Here is a 22,017-nt window from a genome sequence, read left to right as displayed (position 1 = left end):
AAAAAGAGGATGTATTTCCTTTGTTCGGGGCTCTTTTGACTCAACTTTGCACACCTGCGAGGAGGGTCAAAGGAGGGTCACCTCGTTTGTACAGGCTTTAATAAACTAACTGTTTGCAGAAGTTGGTGTGTGCAAATTGCATCTTGTGTGCGAAACCTCAGGAAAACAATCTGATAACAAAGCCCATCCTCTTGATAATATGAATTACTTGGACCTTCTATCAAGATAGAACTGCTAACTAGGTATCCTTAGATCCCCTACTTTATTCCATCTTGGAATTAGGCAGTTTAAAGTAAAATGGTCTACAAAACTTGACATTTGTTACACTTGGGAGTTGGGAGTTTAACAGCCTATCCACTGTCAAAACACCTTTTTGGATCATTACGAATATCTCAAATCTTCTTCATAATGGATCCCCTTTTTAACCTTTAAGAACCAATCCATTAAGCACCAATCCATTAAGCTCGCTGTCAGGCACAATTCAGAACAGGGTACATGAACACCTTTGCTCTTGCATCTTAACATCAATTAAAAGACAAGCTTTCAGAGCGCTGTTCCTTCAGGTGACCTTCACTTCACCTGATAAAGGAGCAGTGCTCCGAAAGCTTGTGGTTTCAATAAACCTGTTGCACTGTAACCTGGTGCCATGTGACTTCTGGCTTTGTCCAAACCAGACACCTCCACATCATAAATTAAGAGAGATAGGAGTGAAACATCATAAACTTAATAACCTCATATGTAAACAGAAGGGTTGCAAACATTCAAACACAGTCTTGTTGGATTCAGGAGCATAGCTTGGAGATGTTGAGCTACCCTTTCGAGAATTATTTGGAGGCTTCAATTTGTAAGTTGCTGACCAGTAGTAGTTGAAGAAAATTGTGCCCTGTAGCATCACAGGACAAAATAACCCACGCCTGTTATTCCCAATATAGAAAATGACTCATTCTCAGCTGGGGGACAATTTAGGAACTTCACATAGTAACTAAGTACTGGGAGATTCTTTGGAGATACCAAGATTGCGATGCCCTTTGTTCACGGTTGCCTTACCTTGCAAACAGCACTGCACCCTGTCATCCTGTACAGATCATCAAGGACTGTGGGGTGGTCGTGGGGGAATTGTGTAGGGTATGTGCCAGGCTTCAAATTAGCATCAAGGGCACAACAAGGCTAAACAAGTAAATAAATGGAGGCAGACGACCTATCTTTCTGGCCTCATTGCCAATGTGGAAGTGGACCTGATCCATCAGGTGATGGGTGTTCAGAGGGACAGGCAGGAGCAGTGTCACTAATCAGTTGCTTTGGCTGGGCCCCAGTCCTACTTCGCTAGAGAAGGAAGTGAAAGCACACTCTCAAAAATGACGCTTTTCACATTGAAGCATAAAACAAAACTGAGCCACACAGACTTGGGAAGGAAGTCAGTACAAGCCAAGCCTTCACTTGAACCCTTCTCTCTATTGCACCAGAAACCCTCTTGTAGACTGAAAATCTGCACTTGGCAAGGGGCTCACTTGTGGGGATTTGTTTTGGCCTGGGTTGTTGGGGGGTGGTGTCAAATTGAGTAAAACTGAAAGGACCACTTCATTACTCAATTCAAATTGTAGCACAGATATGGGGAAAGTGAGGATATGGGGAGATCAGAACTGAAGAGTGTGGTGCTGGAAAAGCACAGCCGGTCAGACAGCATCTAAGGAGCAGGAGACTCGATGTCTCAGGCATATGCCCTTCATCAGGAAAGGTAACAGCCCTTGATTTGACCAAGCAGATGTTGGGAACATATTTCTTCTTATGGGAGTTATCGAAAAGTAGGGGTGCGCAGTTCAAACACAAGGTGTCTCCCTATTTATAATGAGGATAAAGAGGACTTTTTTTCTCTCAAGAATCATTAATATTTTTAACTCTCTCTTCCCCAGAAAATGATGGAGACTGTGTCATTAATTATATTAAGGCACAGTTCAGATAGATTCCAGATGTACAAGGAACTCTATGACTCTATGTCAGGGCTATGTGGGACAGGACAGGCAAGAGTAAAGGCCACCGTGAGAACATGCATGATCTAATCAAGTGGCAGAGTATGCTTGATGGGTTGAATGGTCTACTCCTGGTACTACTTATTAAGATGGCACATTTTGAGAACAAAAGTCAAGGAATTTAGGGATATCTTTTGATATTTTGTAAAGTTGAGAACTGGATTTTGATATCTGCTAGGAATAAAGCATAAATGAAGAAGTAGATGGGTGAGTGGGTTACATACAAGCAATATGTAGGGAACATTGGCAGGAAACAACTGTTGCAATAAGCAATACGATTTTCAATTCAGGGCAACGCACTTCAGGAAAAATGTCAAGACTCCGGAAAGGGTAAAGAGTTGGTTTTTCAGGGAATGAGGGAAATCAGAGATTGGAAATGCAAAGATTGTTCTCTGAGCTGGGAAGGTTAAGGGATAACTTTGAACATATGAGGGGTTTTGCTGGAGCACACATAGACAGGGTGGTTAAGAAGGCATTTAGCCCGCTTGCCTTCCCTGCTCAGAACTTTCAGCATAGGAGTTGGGAACCAAAGTCAAGAGTAAAATGCTGGAAAAGTAGACAGGAGCAGGAGAAGCATCTGAGGAGCAGGAGAATTGACGTTTTGGGTATAAGCCCTTCATTAGGAAACTTGTTGAGGTTGTACAGGATGTTGGTGAGGCCTCTTCTGGAGTACCGTGTGTACCCTGCAATAGGAAGGGTATTAAGCTGAAGAGAGTTCAGAGGAGATTTACCAGGACGTTGCCGGGAATGGAGAGTTTTTCTAGAAGGCAAGGCTGGATAGGCTGGGACTTTTTCAGTGGAGCATAGGAGATTGAGGAGTGACCTTATAGAAGTTTTTAAAATCATGAGGGGCATAGATAAGGTGAATAGCAAAGGTCTCTTCCCTAGGGTGTGGTGTTCAAAACTTGGGGGCATATTTTTAAGGAGAGAGGAGAAAGATTTAAAAGGGACATGAGGGGCAATTTTTTTCACACAGAGAAAGGTTAATGAATGGAATGAACTGCCAGAGAAAGAGGTGGATGCAGGTACGGTTATAATGTTTAAAAGAAGTTTGGATAAGTTCTTGAATAGGAAAGGTTTGGAGGGATATGGACCAAACACAGGACTAGCTTAGTTTGGGAACATGGTTGGTGTGGACTAGTTGGACCGAATGGCCCGTTTCCGTGGTGAATGATTCTAGACTCTAACGGGGGAAGAAACTTTCCATTGGGAGTGGGTCAGGAGAGCATAAATTTACAATAACAGGAAAAAGGAGGATGAGGAGAAATTTCTTCAGAGGGTTGGAAAAGGATTTGAAAAATGCCCGCTGAAAGGATACTGGACTCTCATTCATGCCTTTCAAAAAGCTATTGGACACGTACTTAAAACGAACAAAGTTGCAGCATTATAGCGAAGAAAATGATAAGGAAAACTAAATGGCCCAACTCTTTCAAGCAGCTAAAGCTAGATAGGCAGAACTGAGTTGCAAAATTCCAATGCCACTCTTTTTCAAATCATTGAACCCAAGGTCAGAAACACATGGGACTCTTCCAGTGTGCACCAGAACCACCACACACAGAAGTACAATCCCAGTCTTGGTCCAGCAGCAAATTATACTCACCTGGTCTGAACCATGCAAGAAGTCATTCAGAGCCTGAGGGTCACTGGAAAGGAAAAGGATACACATCAGGAACAACTGAGCTTTCCAATTACATCAGAAACCCACAGAAAGCTACAGGTGACTGGGACAGAAGCCAATTCATTAAGGAGAAATAAAAGGAACAAACCACTTGTGTGACCCAAAGTTAAATATCATAGGATACTTGGAAATCCAAAATTAAAAATGGAAAAGACAGGAAATACTCAGCACATCTAGCAGCATCTGTGGAGAAAGAAAGAGTTTGTGTTTCAGGTCAATTAACTTCTGTTCACAAAAAGGAACTGAAATGACTTAATCCATTAGGTGTGGCCCTGTTTGGGAAAAAAAAGCAACAAAACTAAGATTGTACAACAAACGGACTTGGGAGTTCTGATTTGGGATTCTCTTAAGGTTAACATATAGGTTCAGCTGGCAGTTAGGAAGGCAAATGCAATGTTAGCATTCATTTTGAGGGGGCTGGAATACAAGAGCAGAGATGTACTGCTGAGGCTCGAGCAGACTTGATGGGTTTAAAGGCCTAATTTCTGCTCCCGTGTGCTTTGGTTTTAAGAACAGTTAAGAAAGATAAGCAATGGAAAAACACAGTGGGCTGTCAGTGCTCTTCGAAGTGGAACAAACTGAGGAAGGCATGACTGCAGAAATTTAATTTCTACTTGCTTGATACTATGCTGTTTAAAAGAAAACTAAACAGTCACTCTGTTAGCAGAGGATTTACATTGCAAAACTCTTGGCACATAAAACCACAAGGGAGCAAGATAACTGAAAAATAAAAGCCAGTCAGCCTTCCTGGGCTTCATTTATGTTAAACAAAAATGCAAATCCAATCTGCACGCAGGGTGATTGTAATCTAAACAGATCACCAAGGGGTGAGACAAATGTTGGCTTTCATCCCCTACAACACATTTGAATATATCTAACGTTAAAAGCGTCTTGCCTCTGCTGTCACTAAACATCCAACATCAAATGAGGGTCTGTAGCCCCAATCCATTCACTGATTTAGCAACGAAAAACAAAACTAAACTCAAAGTGCATTGTGAGAAACCTGTAATGCCATTATGGCCCACCAGGGGACATCTCTTTAAATGCTGGTCTGAGTTACATGAAAGGGACAGTGTACTGAGAACTTGACATTTTATCGAACTCATTGCTGTACTTGCCCTGAAAATGTTTGATGGGGGTCAGTGTAGAGAGCTTTACTTTGCTTATAACTTGGTGCTGTCCCTGTCTGGGAGTGTTTGATAGGGACAGCGTAGACAGAACTTTACTCTGTATCTAACCCAGTGTTGTACTGTTGTTAAGAGTGATAGACGAGGACAGTGTAAAGAGAGCTTTACTCTGTATTGAAACCCATGCTGTAGCTGTCCTGAAAGTGCTTGTCAAGTATATAGGTTTGCTTAGGTGCTGAAGATATTCCACACCTCAGCACAAATTCTCATCTTCAAATGAATAAAAAAAAAATTACAGATAGAATTATGAACAGAAAACTCTCAGGAGGGTGGTTGATTCTTAAATGAGAAGCCAGTTAAACCTGAAGTTAACAAAACCTTCCCAGTTCAACAAAAAGAGCAATGAATTCCAAGAGAGAAAGTGGAGTTCGAACTTAGACCAACAGGAGTTTGGAAGCCAGACCCACTATTTCATTTTGCTGTATGCAATTAATTAAGACAAACCTTTAAGCGGATTCTGAAAGTAAGGCAGGACTGCAGTTACTGAAGGATTATTCCCTTCATGCAGTAATTAATCACCAAGCCTTCATCATAGGGATCGCACACTGACTTTTATTTTTAAAATGTAATATATACTTGACCCATTTTGATGCTTTGTCTGATCAGAAGTCGGATTCTGTAGGTTAGAAGCCTCCAGCTGTGAATATGGTGGCTCCCTTGTTCAAATCTCTAGCTTTTTGCTGGATTAAAGTCAGGGAAATGAAGGATTAATTAAGATAAATTAATTTCCCATTACTGATGTTAAATTAATCTGAGCAGTTTTTTCAGCTGCTGAAATAATTTCTTTGCAATACCCTCTCTGGTCAGAAAGCTCGTGAATATTCCCAAATCAAAGCTCTTGCAGAATAAATGAGGTGAAGTACAGTTGATGGGAGGGTGTGAAATGATTGGTGCTGAGGGGCCTGGCACCCTGGGTAGGTTGGAGCTTTCCATCATCACTCCAATTTTCAGCAAGAAACTCGATTACCACTCCCTCGAAGTGCTCACAAAGTAGTTAAAACAGAAGTAGTCAAACAGAAATGCTGCTCTACTGGAACAGGACAAAACCCCAATTTCCTACAGTATTTTGGCCAGGGACGGCAAACTTTGTATGAATTGAAGATGCCCCAAAAACAGGGAGGAGAAAATGTAAGTGAACAGTCACTGTTATTTACCTTTTCTTAGGGGTTTTTTTGGAGATGAGATACATACCAAATTACGTCTAACAGACAACGTCCATCTTCATCATCCATGTCAACTGTAAAAACAAAACACAATAACTAAAGTGCTACTGCCCTACCAATTGTATAAAAGAATCAAACATTTATATAAAATTGCTCAACCTCCGGGCATCCTAAAGCACTATAAACCAATGAAGTGATTTTGAAGTGTAGTCACGTCATAGGTATAAGCCAGAATTCTCCTCCCTGGCTGTAATTAATGCCATGGAACTCTTATGTCCAATTGAGGAGACAGATAGGGCCTCAGTTAAATGAGTATGGTGGTATGGTGGCTCAGCGGTTAGCTGCCAGGGATCCGGATTAGATTCCACCCACGGGCGATTGCGTGGAATTTGCACATTCTCCCCTATGTCTGTGTGGGTTTCCTGAGTGCTCTGGTTTCCTCCCACAGTCCAAAGGTGTGCAGGCTAGGTGAATTGGCCATGCTAAACTGTCTGTTCTGTCCAGAGATGTGTAGGTTAGGTGCTTAGTCATGGGAAATGCAGACTTACAAAGGATAGGATGGGATGCTCTTTGGAGGATCAGTGTGGATTCGATGGGCTGAATGGCCTGCTTCCGGACCATAGGGATTCTATAATTCCAGAATGCATCATCCAATAATCAGCATTTCTGACAACACAGCACTCATTCAGTCCTACAACAGGAGCACTGAATTTTCTTGCACTCAGGTTTCTGCATTGGGTCTCAAATCCACAGTCTTCTGCTTCAAAGGTGAAATGCTACCCACTGAGTCGCGGCTACATTCTTTTTTAACTTATGGTTAATTATAGAAATCTGGTGTTAATCCCAAACATGCAGTTAGTATCAAATTTATGGCAAGATGCTAGCTCTCTCTGTCATTCCCTAGTTGCACTCCACGTGGTCACCATCTGAAGTTGCTGTCAACACTGGCCACTTGACATACTGAGAAGTTCCAAAGTCAAGGCCCTTGAGAAAGCCATTTAAAAGACAATCCTTGCTTCTTTTTATTTACACTCTGAGAAAATGTTGAGGTCCCAGATTCAAAATATTTGCACCTATCCTATTGTGGCATCTAATTCACTTTGCAGAGAGAGCTGGTTGCTGACTATTAGAATAAACAGCACCTAGATTTACCTTTGCCATTAATCTGCTCTGGTAATGGTAGTTCACTGCACTGACCTCCTCAGAAAACCATCACCACTCGCCAGGCAAATGCAATCAGTGCAGTCTTGCATTGAAATGCAGAATGTAAAGCAGACAAGAGAGATAGGATGGCATTCAAACAGTCAAGGTAGAACATGACAATACTGTAATACAATTACATAACTAGGCATATTTAATCCAAATGTAATTTAATTAACCCATTTTTTACAAACAATGTTCTTAAGCATTACTAAAGTTTGAGAGTAGGAAAGCAATGCCAGAAGCACTATCAGACACACTTTGACACTGAGCCACATTAAACAACCAAATGCTTAGTCAAAGAGATAGGTAATAAGGCACATCATAAAGGGAAAAGAGGTGTAAGCAGGAAACTCCAGAGTTTAGGGTCCAGGCACAAAAAGCAAGGCTGATTCGAAGAAATGCAATCACCCAGCCCGGTTGAAGGAGGTAGTAGAGATGAGGAGAGGTGAAGCCATAGAAGCGATTTGAAAACAAGAATACGAGTTTTTAAAATAGCGAGGCATTACCAGATTAGAAGCCAAATGGAGGTAAACGAGCACAGGGTCGATGGGGAGAAAAACAGAATGTGGTGAGAGTTAGGACGTTATCACAGAGTTTTACACAAGCTTATGTTTATGAAGCACATGAGCAAACACTGTAAATTTCAGTAAAGAGGTACAAACTCCAATCAAATCAAATATTAAATCATCCAAGCAATGATAAACTTATTAAGCTGCAGTGAATCAGGTCCAGCCAGCAAACAACATTCACTTTAGTATTTGGGGTGCGGGAATTCCCATGGTTTGTTCACCAAAACACACCCATTATTACAGTCATTGTTCTTGTTCTCCTTCTTAATGGTAGTTGTTAATTAAAATTGAGTGCATTGATGATAGATTTCTAGATATTAAAAACATCACGGGATATGGGTATAGTATAGAATGGCACTAAGGGAGATGATCAGTTATAATCCAGTTGCATAGTGGAAAAATTCTGTTGGGCTAAAGGGCTTACTCCTCATCCTGGTTCCTATATTTGTTTGCCTTGATAGTTTACACTGTTCAAAATGCTCTATCAGTTGGTTGATTCATGTCTGTCACTGTTGGTGCTGTTGACAAGATCTAAATACCGATTTACCACAATTGAAAGAAAAAGCACTCCACCTTTGAAATACAACATCCCAAGGTGCAGTGCCAACATTAGTGTCAAATCATAGAATGATAACAGCAGAGGAGGCCATTCAGCCTGCTGAGTCCATGCTGTTTGCAAGAGCAACTCAGGTAGACCCAAAACTCTGCCCTTTCTCGTTTTTTGTGTCATTTTTGATTCTTTTGTCCACCATGTTAATTTGGTGCCTTTCCTTCCTGACCCTTTATCTATTTTCCTTTATCCAACCTGTTTGGATCAGTCATGATTTTGAGCAACTCTAACGAATCACCTCTCAACTTTCCATCTCAAAGAGGAACAGCTCCAGATTCTCTAACCTATTCATATGAAAGTAAAGTGCCAGATCCCTGGAACCATTCTCAGATGACTCTTTCCTGCAACCTCTCAAAAGCCTTTGCATCCTTCCTAAAGTAACATGGAGAACATTGCTAGGAAAAAGGAGGAACAGAAATGGGAACCAGTGGAATTGTAAACAGAATACTAGATTGCCTGAGGATTTCTGCAGCTGTACAGATGTAAATGCACTGCGCCAACTTCAGAACCAAATTCACATCACTTCTGATCACCTGCGCTAGAATCGTAAGAAGTTTAGTCCTGCTCTGGTTAATCTGAAAATGATTTTCTCCATGAATTTGGATTGTATTTTATCAATCCATACCCCAGAGGGATGTGGATGCTCAATTATTGAGTATATTGAAGACAAAAATCAAAAGATGCCTGGATACCAATGATGTAAAGAGATGGAAGAATAGCAGGGAAAATTGATAATGAGGTAGTTGATTAATCATGATTTTGTTGAATGGCAGTACAAGCCCAGCAGGTTGAATGGCCTCCTACTGCTCCTATTTCCCATGTCCTGCTGTTTCACAACCAAGGCTTGATGTGATACGGACTGTCAGTAACACAATAATGTAGTTAGTTATGATGACAGTTTGGTGTCCTGCAAAATCAAGTTTTAGCAATTCAATTTTATACTTTTACCAGGCAGTTTTGGAAGTCATGAATTTGAAATCTAGCATCTGATTCACTAAACCACTGCACTGTCAGCAGTTGAAACACCTTCACTGCAGATCGTAGTGGGTACAGAAACAAGAGAAATTCAGATCAGCTGTCAATCTTACATAAGATGGCACTGGATGGCTATTGTGTGGGAAAATGCAAAATGTCAAATCAGAGAAAACTTGGAACCTAAGAACCATCAAGGAACACCATGAAAGAAGCTTTACTCTGTCACTGCATCTTGGCTTGATGCAGAGAGAGTGTCTGAAACTGAGAGCTTTCCATTGCATGGCTCCAATCTCATAAGCACAGCAAACCCTCAAGATTAATGGAATGCATACAAGGTTTACGTCTGACAGGAACAATGTAGGTACCATTAGGGTGTAGCGAAGATGAAGTGGATGTGGGGGCCTAAAAGGAAACTAGACATCTCACTGCGAAGTTCAATTAGATTTTTTTTGTAAATAATGCTATTGGTGAATCCTTCAAAGTTGAAATGTCTCCCATTCCTCCCTAGCTAGATCCACATAGACAGGTCTACAAGATGCAGTGCAGAAATTCCCTCAGGCTCCTTAAACAGCACCTTTCAAACCATAACCACTTCCATGTAGAAGGACAAGGACATGGATTGTTGCAGTTCAAGAAGTCAGTTCACCACCATCTTCTCAAGACCAATTAGGGACGGGCAATAAATGCTGGCCCAGACATTGAAATTCTTTTCCATGAAAGAACTTTAAAAAAAGGCAGCATTTACATGAGAACAGCACTCCCTACAAGTTCCCATCCAAGCTGCTCACCATCCTGCCTTGACCCTTCAGTGTTGCTGGGTCGAATTCCTGGCACTCTCTCCCTAAAAGTAGTGTAGGTATATCTACATGCAATACATCAATGAAGCAGCTCACAACCAGCTTCTCAAGGGCATATCAATAAATATTGGCCCAGCCAGTGAAGTCCGTGAATAAACCTATAGAATATTCAGAGAATGGCCTCTTCTTGGACCAACTGGTCACCAGCACTCAAGACTATCCCCATGGTTCAGGTTAGGACAGCAGGAAATTGGAAAAGATGGGAAAATGAACAATTTGAAAAGTGCTTTAGCTTCTGGCAACCTGCTCTGGGCTGAATCCTTCTGGAAACTGTGTCACATTCCCGAGCAACCTCATCTATTTACCTGCACGAGCAGACATCATATAAATCCTGCAATCTTGCCTGGCACTTTAGTTGTGTCTCGATCCCCTATTCCAGCGTAGAACCTGCCAGGGACTGCACAATACCCACATTACGTCACGCACCGTTGGGAGCAATGCTTTACCTGTACAAAAATACATTATTAAAACTCTTCTGTTGACGAAAGAGAGAAAACAAATCCCCACTCCAAAACAAACTTGGTAGAGGATACCACACAGTTACATATGGTATAAAAATTCCTCGTACACTTGGACCATTGCCCTGTAACTCAATATCATTATTAGTTTTGTTAAAAGTAAATTGTTCAATTGTGATTTGGAACTGGTTATGCGACCTACTGCAGAAAGAACATTTTCTACGGTTAAGTCATCCCTCACGGGAATGCATGCACACACATGCAATGTGTGCCCTGAGGCAGTACTCTGGCCATTATAGGTAGCAGAAGTGATCTGGCACATTGAGACAGTTCACCCCAGGCTCAATCTGTGTAGCACAACGTGACAGAGAGTACAGAGTTGGCTTGTCAGGGCTAAGAAACCACAGTGTAATGGCACTGGGATGAGATGGCGAGGGAAAGAGACAAAGAGAAAAAAATTACAAGACAGAGACACAGAACCCAAAACAGAGAGACAGACAGACAGCCAGAGAGAAGTTTAAAAAAAATGTACAGACAGACAGATCACATAATTGTGTAGATGTGCAACACTCTAATCTGTTGGCCTCAATAACTTATCCTGGTCATTTACTCTGTAACACGGCTAGGTGAAAGGTCACTTGGAATTTTCTTTTTAAGCCTGCATCCCTCAGGATGTGAACCTACCCCACAATCTGTCCAAATCAGTTTTGTCAATCTACAACATAATCTTGAAGACTTCAACTTTATCAGCTCAAGGTTTCACCTCCTTTCCAAACAAAAACGTCAAAATAATCATGATGCAAAACAAAACCAGAACATTAAGATTGTACAGAATAAAATGCTTTTTTAAAAACAGTTGTATTTCTGCAGGGAGTTTACAGGACATAGCTGCTCGCCTGTGGTAAAAGATGAGTGGAATCACACAGGAGAATTTGAAAACATTTGTTCTGGGTATGTGCACATTTGTCAAGTCAAAGGATGTTAAGTGTCAGTGAATGGAACATTTCCCAGTTTCAGAATGGAATTGATGCACACTTTACTGTCTCCTAACAAAAAGCAAAAACTCCAACCACTGCATCAATGCAGAATTTCAGTTCTGCACCCTTTTCAGTATACCCTTTGAACTCCAAGAATGAACTTGGTATTCAATTAGGGACAATTTGCAATAGCTGTTTAAACTCCTCCAGCATTCTCCAAACTCATTTCAGAGGTTAATGGACAGGACAGAAGTATTCCAATCTCAATTGCACGGGCAGGATTTTCTCTAAACTCAAACCCCATAATCCCACCCGACACCAGACATCCCGCCTGACGTATTTCAGAATTGCTATCTTTCGAATCAGATGTTAATCTAAGGCTGTGGCTTCCCCATAGGAGGATAAAGATCCTGCAGTATGAGTTTGAAGAGTGACATGACCATCCTTTTGTCCTGGGATCAGATTTCTCTCTGAACAACCACCTACCTAGTTATCGTCACCATTCACTGATTGTGGGTCTCACTGTGCACAAACTGGCTGCTACATTTCAGACATTACAACAATGACTATACCTAAAACGCACTTCATTGGCTGTAAAGCACTGGGACATCCTGAGAATGTGAAAGGTTCTATGGAAATGTAAGTCTTTGCTTTGCTGAAGTAACATTCTTAATCCATCTCCCAACTGCATCAGATAAAATGGCCACATGCAATTTGTTGTCTGTAACTGTGCAAATACAGGAGCTAATTTGATGTTAACAGAATCGTCATGTCTTTTCCATTTAATAGTGAAAAGTAGGTAATCAGAGAAAGCAGGAGGAAATCCTCCAGACAGGAACAAAGACCTTACTCCGTGCTGCAAATCTCTCCTTTGTAACTGTCTCTTTCCTGGTTAGTCAAAGGATCACATCTGGGAATTCTGTTTCCCAGAGGCACACTTCCTCAGGATCCCTTCAGCAGATACTATTTATGGAGCAAAGCTGCTAACACAAGAATTTCAGGCATCTATCCAAATATGTCAAGCAGCCAATCTCAGAGGGGAAAAAAACTGTATTTACAGGACATCTTTCACGTCCACAGAATATCCCAAAGCACTTTATAGCCAGTGAATCCTATCTCTAAGCACAGCCTCTATTGTCATGTATGAAACACAACAACCAATTTGTGCACAGCAAGCTCCCACAAAATGTAACATGACAACGAGAAGATAGCCCGTTTTCTTTCTGATGTTGACTCCATTAAAAATGTTGGCTGGGACATCAAGGAGAAGACTCCCTTGCACCTCTATCAAACAACACTGCAGGATCATTTGCATCTACCTGAAGGGGCCATAGGTGAATGCATTATGTATAAATGGCATTTACAACTGCACAGTCCTCCTTCAGCGCTCCTCTGGGAGTTGAAACCTAGATTTCTCTTGTGTTTAAGTCCTGAAGAGGGACTTGAAGCACAAACTTCTGACCCAGTGGGTCACCAGAAACATTCCTTTTAAAACATTCCTCTCTTTCTCCCCACTCTATTGAGATCAAACATCGTAGTGAACTTCAGAGAAGTTGTCAGACGAGAGAAGCTGGATTGGTCTCCTTCATGGTGAAAGTAAGATTTAATACAGGTGTTCAAAATCGTGAAGGGTTTTGACAGTAAAAGGAGAAGAATAGCTTTGTATCAGCAGGAGAGACAACATAGTTTAGGGAATTAGCAAAAGGCGATGCAATTTAAGTAAAAAAAAACTTTCAAAAAGGAATTGGAAAATTACTTGAAAAATTACAGGCTGTAGGGAGAGTAGAGAAGCTGGATTAATTGGAAGCTCCTGCAAAGCATGGCCTCAATGAACCAAATAGCCGCATTGTAAGATTTATCCAAAAAAAATTGGAACAAGATGATTTTTAAAAAGAAAATTAATTCACAGGATGATGGTGTCACTGGCTAGGCAAGCATTTATTGTCCACCCCACAGGATAGCTACGGGTCAACACATTGCTGTGGGTAGGGAGTCACATGTAGTTGAACCAAGAAAGAACGGCAGTTTCCTGCCCTAAAGAGTATTAGTGAACCGGATGGGTTTTTCCGACAATTGGCAATAGTCATTATTAGACTCTTAAATCCAGATGTTTATTGAATTCAAATTCCACCATCTGCCATGGAGGGATTTGAATTCAAGTACCCAGGCCATACCTGGGTCTGTGGATTAACAGTCCAGCAATAATATCACTAGGTCATCGCCTCCCCCATTGCTTGGCTAAACAGATCTCTTAGCTTTAAAAACGGTCATATTATTTATGTCAACTTTAAGTGCCAGATGTCTTTAGTGCACTCAGTCTTACTATCCATAAACACCCCTCTAATGAAGCCTCTGCCATATGGCCTTGTATGCAAAACTTCACTTCCCTCAGTGTTATTCATTAGTTTTCCAGCAGCACTTCCTTCCTTCAGTGGGCGGCACGGTGGCACAGTGGTTAGCACTGCTGCCTCACAGCTCCAGAGACCCGGGTTCAGTTCCCGCCTCAGGCGACTGACTGTGTGGAGTTTGCACATTCTCCCCGTGTCTGCGTGGGTTTCCTCCGGGTGCTCCGGTTTCCTCCCACAGTCTAAAGATGTGCAGGTCAGGTGAATTGGCCATGCTAAATTGTCCGTAGTGTTAGGTCAGGGGTAAATGTAGGGGTATGGGTGGGTTGCGCTTCGGCGGGGCGGTGTGGACTTGTTGGGCCGAAGGGTCTGTTTCCACACTGTAAGTAATCTAATCTAATCTAATCTAATCTAATCTAATCTAGCTACTGATCAGCACCTCTTTAACTTTCTGCAAATGCAGGGCGGACCACTGTTATTGCCAGTGTAGCTGGAAAGGTTCTCTTTTGGCACACAAGGAGTGCACCTATCTCCATGGCAGAAGGGCCGGCTTCGAGACTTACCCGCCCCCACAAGTGCAACACAGCATTTCCAAACCAGCAGGTTTAAAGAGACACTCTGCCTGGACATACCCAAGAAGGTGTACAGAGAAATAAGACTTTCCTGAGGGTTACATTTGCAGCATTCCTATATAATTAGGCCCACTGCACAACCTCAATTTCCTGAAGCATTCTAAACTCTACAATAACCTCTTGCACGTCTAACTCTGTCTGAAAGATGCAGATACAGGTGTTTCCTGACAAACGCATGACAATGCAGCAGGAAAATATGTATTGGGCCATCGCAGAACAAACAAAATGAATTTGGCAGCTTACAGAATTTCTTTCTGATTTTCTCACTGGTGTTGAGAACACAATTGAGAATCAGACTTGCTATAGAAGGCTGTGAGTAGTCTTTTTAATGCATTTGTGGGGATCACTCGCTGAGCAATTTATTTCCCAGCCTTAGATGGTGAGTGGCTTAGAGGGAAACTTTCAGCTGGTGATATTCTTAAATATGGAGTCCTTCAAAATAGTACTGACCTTGGGTTTGAAAAGTACTTCCTAATGAGCCTTAGTGAATTTCAGTAGTGCATCATCTAGATGGTACACCCTGCTGCTATGCATTGAGAGTGGAATGAATGTTTGTGGATATGGTGCCAATTACGCCAGATGCTTTGCCCTGGATGATGTTAAGCTTCTTGAGTGTTGTTGGAGCACGGTGGCACAGTGGTTAGCACTGCTGCCTCACAGCGGCAGAGACCCGGGTTCAATTCCCGCCTCAGGCGACTCACTGTGTGGAGTTTGCACGTTCTCCCCGTTTCTGCGTGGGTTTCCTCCGGGTTCTCCAATTTCCTCCCACAGTCCAAAGATGTGCAGGTCAGGTGAATTGGCCATGCTAAATTGCCCGTAGTGTTAGGTAAGGGGTAAATGTAGGGGTATGGGTGGGTTGCGCTTCGGCGGGTCGGTGTGGACTTGTTGGGCCGAAGGGCCTGTTTCCACACTAAGTAATCTAATCTAATCTAATCTAATCTAATAAGGAGGATGGCCGTCCCACATTGCTTAAAGGAAGGATAGGTTTAACTAATGCACTGTAGCTTTTTGATGAGTCAACAGAAATTGTTGACAGGGCAATATTGTTGTGGGGCACATGGATTTCCAGAAGGCATTTGATACAGTGCTGCACAGCAGACTTTGAGTCAAGTTAGAGCCAGGAAATAAAAGAGACAGCAGTAACATGGACACAAAATTAGTAACAGCTAATGGATAGTTTTCAGGCTGTGAAAAATTTAGAGTTAAGTTCCACAGGAGTCAATGTTGGGACTCTTGCTTTTCTTATATTAAAACATTAGACATTAGTATACTAAGTACAGAGAAATGTAGGAGGGTCAATCAGTATGTTTGTGAGTGATATCAAAACTAGTAAGGTCAAACTGTGAGAAGTACAGCCTTAGATCAGAGGAGGATATAGACAGGCTCGTCAGATTGGCTGATCAGTGGCAAATGGAATTCAATCTGGATAAATGTGATCCATTTATCATTGAGCAGGACAAACAACTCAAGGGAATATGTGGTGAACATTAGGGCCCCGCAAAGCACCTTGGATCAGTGGGACTTTGGTGCGCATGCCCACTAGTCCCTTAATGAAGCAGGATGGCAGATAAAGTAGTTAAGACAGCATTTGAGATACTTGCCTTTATTAGTTGAGGCACAGAATTGAAGAGTAGGCAGGTTATGCTGGAACTGGTTGGTTTGGCCACAACTCAGCTATTATATGCAATTTTGGAATCCACATTATAGGAGGGATGTACTTACACTGGAGAGGGTGCAGTGGAGATTTACCAGGATGTTGCCAGGTCTGATACGTTTTAGTTATGAAGACAGATTGGGCAGACTGGGGCTGTTTTCCTTGAACAGAGGAACCTGAGTGAAGACATGATTGAGAAGTATAACGCATAAAAAGGCTAGACAGAAAGAAAATTCCCCGCTTGGTGGCAGAACTAATGGCCGGGGCGACAGTTTTAGATTAGATTCCCTACAGTGTGAAAACAGGCCCTTTGGCTCAACAAGTCCATAACAACCCTCTGAAGAGTGACCCACCCAGACTTATTTCCCTCTGACTAACATACCTAACACTATGGGCAATTTAGCATGGCCAATTCACTTGACCTGCACATCTTTTGGAATGTGGGAGGAAACTGGAGCACCCAAACTTCACACAGACAGTCCCCCAACGCTGGAATCAAACTGGGTCCCTGGCGCTGAGGCAGCAGTGCTAACCACTGAGCCACCGCGCCGCCCCCAAAGGGACAGAAGATTGAGACGAAATTTTCTTTCATCCAGGGGGTGGTGGGAATCTGGAACTCTCTGCCTGAAAGGATGGTAAAGACAGAAAGACTACTGAAGTAGTATTTAGATGTGCACTTGTGATGCAAAGGAATATAAGACAATGGGCCAAGTGCTGGAAAATAGGATTAGGATAGTTAGGAGATGGTTTTTGACCAGTTGCAGACTTGATGGGTTGAAGGGCCTTTATCTGTGCTGTAGATTTCCATGACTTGAAAATGCCGACTTAGACATATTTTTAATCAGGAAGGAAATCGAGGATTTTGGAAATAAGGCAGGACAGTGGAATTAAAAATTCAAATTAGCCGTGATCTCAGTGAAGGGTGGAACAGACTCAGTGGGGTAAAGGGTCTATGTCCGCTCCTAAGTCATGTGGTGATTTAGACTTTGGATAAACACAAGGTTTGCCACAAGGAGTAGGACAGATTTCAGATTTCATCAAGGCCCTCACTGCTTCAGCGAATGTTGGATTCAACTCCTTGATCCAGACGCTGAAGGTGGGTGGTGAAGCTTTCATTTTTATATTCAGAGATTGAGGTTGGATTGTGGGTGAAGGCTGATGCTGTGAGTACAATGTTAAAACCATCTAACAGCAGAACCTACAATAAAATGTAACTGCTCAAATAATCTATTAGGATAATGAACATAAGGAGAGGCCAGCACACAAAATGTCAATCATTCATCTTGGTCAATCCAAACAGAAGCGACAGTTAAGTTCATTAAGTCCCTAACTCACTTCTCAAATCTGCAGGTTAAACTCCACTGCAGGTCTTCAGCATGTAATCTTGACAACATGACAGTTCAGTGCTGATTATTAATGTTGTGTCAATGAGGTGATATCTTTCAATGATAGTATTTTTAAAATTGCACTGTTTTAATTATTTAGTAGTGAAAAGCAGCACATTACGTATAGTTTCCATTAATTCTGTTGTGTTTTATTTTTACAGTGACAAGTGAAAGTAGATAGTATTGAACAGATAGATGGACAGGTCAGGTGGCTCAACTGTGGTCTCTTTGGCCTCATCTACATGGTCTACATATGTGGAAAAGCTTGAGACAATACTGTTCAGATAAGATTATAACCAGAGTCTGTGATTACCTGCGCAAAATATAACGATCTAATGACAACACTGGATGGGGATCAGGAATTTTTCTGGGTCCTCAGGGCAATATCACTCACACAACCAGTATGAATACAGGCACATCTCAGATTCTGTGCACTGGATCTTACTGTGTGCAAAGTGGCTACTGAACTTACAATAGTTCGGTGTTTCGAATTCATTTACTGCATCCAAGATGTTCAGGCAAGATAAAGAATTTGAAAAATTCCAGTTTCTAATGCAACAAACCGGACTTCTGCACTAGGCCTGAAACAACCAGTTCCAGAACGCAGTCTCTGAAGAGTGACAAATTACGGCAATTTGCACTTCAATGTGAAAGTCAACAATCAGCCCAGGCACCAGACACAAAACATGTTCTACACAACAGCTATTCTTTCATGCTATGGGGAGGCCTTCTTAAACACTCATGTTGAAAGTGTGTAGGGGACATTTTTGCTGTTAAAATCAGGTCAATGGAGTTGATCAGGCTCAGGCTGCTCCACTGTGGTCCCTCCATGAAGTGAACTTGAGGATGATTGAGTGCAGAGGTCAGCCAAGCTATCAACATTCAGACATGAAGACAGGTTGCTGGTCAGGGACAGAGGAAGGGAGGTCAGCGACTGTGGGACCCATGTCCCCGTAAGAGCCAGTGCCTGGGAACCCTGGCCCATCACAATTCATACGCAAGGTCATGATTCTCCAATCTGCCATTAGTCCAAGCCCTCGTGAAGGAGGTGGCCATGCACCAACAAGCTGTTCATCGTAAGTACCAAGAACTGGTCGGGGTCTGGGCACAAAAGTCTTCAGAGGGTCAGTGTGGACTCAATGGGCTGAACAGCCTGCTTCCACACTGTTGGGTTTCTACGGGTTCCGTGAGCTATAATGGTATGGTTTACTCAACATCGACCCATCTCAATGTGTCTGGGAGCAAGGCAGGCACAGGATCGGGTGATTTCTTACTTTTTTAAACACAAAGGGGTTAATGAGTGGAATGAACTGCCATAGAAAGTGGTGGATGCAGGTACAGTTACAATGTTTAGAAGACATTTCGATAAGTGCATGAAGAGGAAAGGTTTGGAGGGATATGGGCCAAATGCAGGTAAGTGGAGCTAGTTTAGTTTGGCAACATGGTGGGTATAGACTGGTTCAACCAAAGAGTCTTTTTCTATGCTGTATGACTCTGACTCCCTTGCAACACAACTTCAGAGTAAAGTCCAGAGTAAAATGCTGACAGCTCAGAATTTGTGTGGGTTCACAAGTTCCTACATTAGTCATTGCTGAGGGAAAGATACTCAAACAGTTCTGGAACTTGGTTACGTAGCCACAGGCTTTTAGAAACCATATGCTTGAAAACCACAGAATCTGCACATTCCAGTTTGAAAAGAAACCAGTTTCACAATCAGACATTCAGCTAAAGCTATGCCAAGACTCCACCAGATTCAGAAACCCACATGGTGGCTTCCCTTCACACAGTTTTCAAGCTTAAAAACTTCACTTGCTCACATGAGGGAAGAGAAAGAGAAAATATCATTTCAAAACTCAAGGCTTGTGGTATTGGGTTTATGTTATCCCAGAGCAGAGACTTTGAACAAAAACCTGTGCTGACACACCTGGTTCCAGCAAGGCACGTCTTAAACTTCAAGTACCATCTTTCAGATGAGAACTTAAACCGAGGCAATGCCTGCTCTCAAGTGGAGATAAAAAGATATCACAGCACTTTTTTGAAGAATGGGAGGAATGTTTTCCCTCAACCAAAAAAAAACAACTATGGATGACGCTGGAAATCTGTAGCAAAAATGCAAATACTGAAGAAACTTAGCATGTCAGGCAGCACCTATGGAGAGAGAAAACAGAGTTAATGTGGGTCCAGTGACCCTTTTTCAGAAGGATGGTGTGCTGAACAGTCACTGGAAATTCAAAACGTTAACTCTGTTTTCTCTCCACAGATAATGCCAGAACTGCGCAGCTTCTCCAGGATCTCTGTTTTTGTTGGATTATTTTACTTGTTGCCCTGGTGGATACATAGCTCTCCATCAACAATCACTAAACAGATTATCTAGCTGGTCATTAGCACATCATGACAACATTTCAAAGTGCTTCATCAGTTATAAAGCTCTTTGGGACATTGTGAAGTCACAACAGGTGCTACAGAAATGCAAGTCTTGCTTTCTATAAAGCTGATCCAAAAGTTTCTCTCCTGCATTGTTTGTTCAAACTCAAACATGACAACATTTGATCAGAGCAAATAAAAGATCCCCAGAACAGCTGTTGTCAGAACCTCACTTGATGTAATGGTTAGATAAGTTTATTAAAAAGCAAACTGTTTAATCCTTGCAAAGTTTGTTAAGATTTAAGTAAAATAATATGGATTTATGTCAGAAAGGTGAAAGTAATACATGCATTCCTTTAGCTACTTTCACATCCTCAGGACTAGGACTGCCTTCTCTTTTATTCCATGCCATGGAATAATAAGGCCAACAACAACTTGCATAAGAATTGACAGGCATTGGAAACAAGTGAGATCAGTTCTTAATGATGTCCATGTCAAATGTGGCTTTAAATCTCTTGGAATGTTTTATTTCGACACCAGGAGATTGATGTCAATTCCAGTTGGCTCCTTGCCACTCGAGGAAGGTTGACAAGCCCTATCAAGGATTGCCCAAAACACTTAACAGCCAGTGATGTACCTTTTGAAATATAGCTGTTCAAGCTGATTAAGACAGTGTAGAACATTATCTGGCAACACTAAACAGGTATCCTTACCATGCCTGGGCCTTCAGCGTACTCCTGTATGGTAAATGAGAGAAAGTGCTAAATGAGAGAAAAGGCTGAATAGTTTCCACCTTCACTGACTCAGCTGTCTCCTCAGCATCTCTCTGCAGGGAGGGTTCATGCATTCAGAGGTCTGACAGCTTGCTAATTCCACTAATGCACACTCAATGCTAAACACCTTTTGCTTGCAATAGCTCAACCAGGTTATTGGACAGATGATAGCTGTTAATGAAAAAGCTTCTTGGAGGGTGTTTTGATCAAAGGGTCATTACTTCCTGGATATCCACACCTTTACTGCAAGGACATCTCAGTGATATATGAAGATGACAGGAACTGATCCAGACAACAGGGAGAGAGAGTTTCTGACTGCTGCCATTACTGGAGGATGACAGTCTGGTGGGGCACTGGAGTTGGAAAGAAGAGTCACGTAGTTCAGCCGGCCAAGTGGACCCAGAGACTACGGAAGCCAGTAAATCTTGCACCTTCTCAGGCCACTGTCTTCATCTGCGGCAACAGCAGCAATGGATGACATGCTGGAGTAGAGACCCTGAGCTGCAACAGGTAATACTTAATGCAGAGTTGACCAACACAGAACAACCTGCTGTCATTCATGATGGAAGGCTGCTAACGTTGTAATGCAGGAAATGGGATGGTCAAGCTGTACCATACAAATGAAAATCTCTGTTATTGATCATATTTATTGAAGGAGCAATTTTGGACAAGCCAGTGGAACCATTTTCATGAATGCAAGAAAATTACTATTCAGAACAGCATTGACAAGAAGCAAGAGAGTGAACAAGATGCCAGAGACCTTAGGCAATGTTCTTTGTATAACTTTAAAACTGTTGGGAATCATCCTTCAGAAGAGATCGTAAGGGAACAACAGGATATGAACCAATGTTTTGCTGCAGAACAGCAACTCATGAGCAAAGCTAGTGCAGCCATATGTATCAAACAATGTATCAAGTATTCTTAAAAAGTCAAGACTGTGAAACTGCCTATTGTTCAATAAGTAAAATCCTCATTTTGATAGAAAAGTGCTAGTTCCAGGTTCTAAAGCATGTATACAGGTATATGCTCAGGGGCGTCAGTGCTGTTTGACTAAACTTCAAAGTATTGCTACATGATTTAAAAGAAAATTGGAGATGTAGAGGACAGAGAAGAAGGTTCCCTCAGATAACAATGGCATCTTGATCAGATGGGCCAATGGG

At 42.0% G+C, this 22,017-nt stretch overlaps 1 protein-coding gene across 6 annotated transcripts in view; it reads right to left on the bottom strand.

The window, feature by feature from the left end:
* LOC122542677 (BRD4-interacting chromatin-remodeling complex-associated protein-like) overlaps positions 1 to 22,017 on the bottom strand; it is a 133,174-nt gene that overhangs the window by 38,569 nt on the left and 72,588 nt on the right. For 3 of the 6 annotated variants that reach the window (XM_087984018.1, XM_087984019.1, XM_087984017.1), the window contains exons 2-4: positions 10,575 to 10,715; positions 6,084 to 6,129; positions 3,628 to 3,670 (exon numbers count right to left, since the gene is read on the bottom strand). In XM_087984018.1, coding sequence (XP_087840144.1) covers positions 3,628 to 3,670; positions 6,084 to 6,129; positions 10,575 to 10,593 — 108 coding nt within the window. In that variant the 5' untranslated portion in view covers positions 10,594 to 10,715. Of the gene's footprint in view, positions 1 to 3,627; positions 3,671 to 6,046; positions 6,130 to 7,207; positions 7,644 to 10,574; positions 10,716 to 22,017 lie in introns of those variants that run through there. The other 3 variants (XM_087984020.1, XM_087984021.1, XM_087984022.1) reach the window with 3 other exon arrangements.

This window comes from Chiloscyllium plagiosum, unplaced genomic scaffold (assembly GCF_037043375.1).
Source record: "Chiloscyllium plagiosum isolate Xiang-an unplaced genomic scaffold, Cpla_swu_hap1 HiC_scaffold_47, whole genome shotgun sequence".
NCBI classification, from domain to species: Eukaryota; Metazoa; Chordata; class Chondrichthyes; order Orectolobiformes; family Hemiscylliidae; genus Chiloscyllium; species Chiloscyllium plagiosum.
Note: the sequence above shows the minus strand (reverse complement) of the source record. Positions and strands in the feature narration are given on the sequence as shown.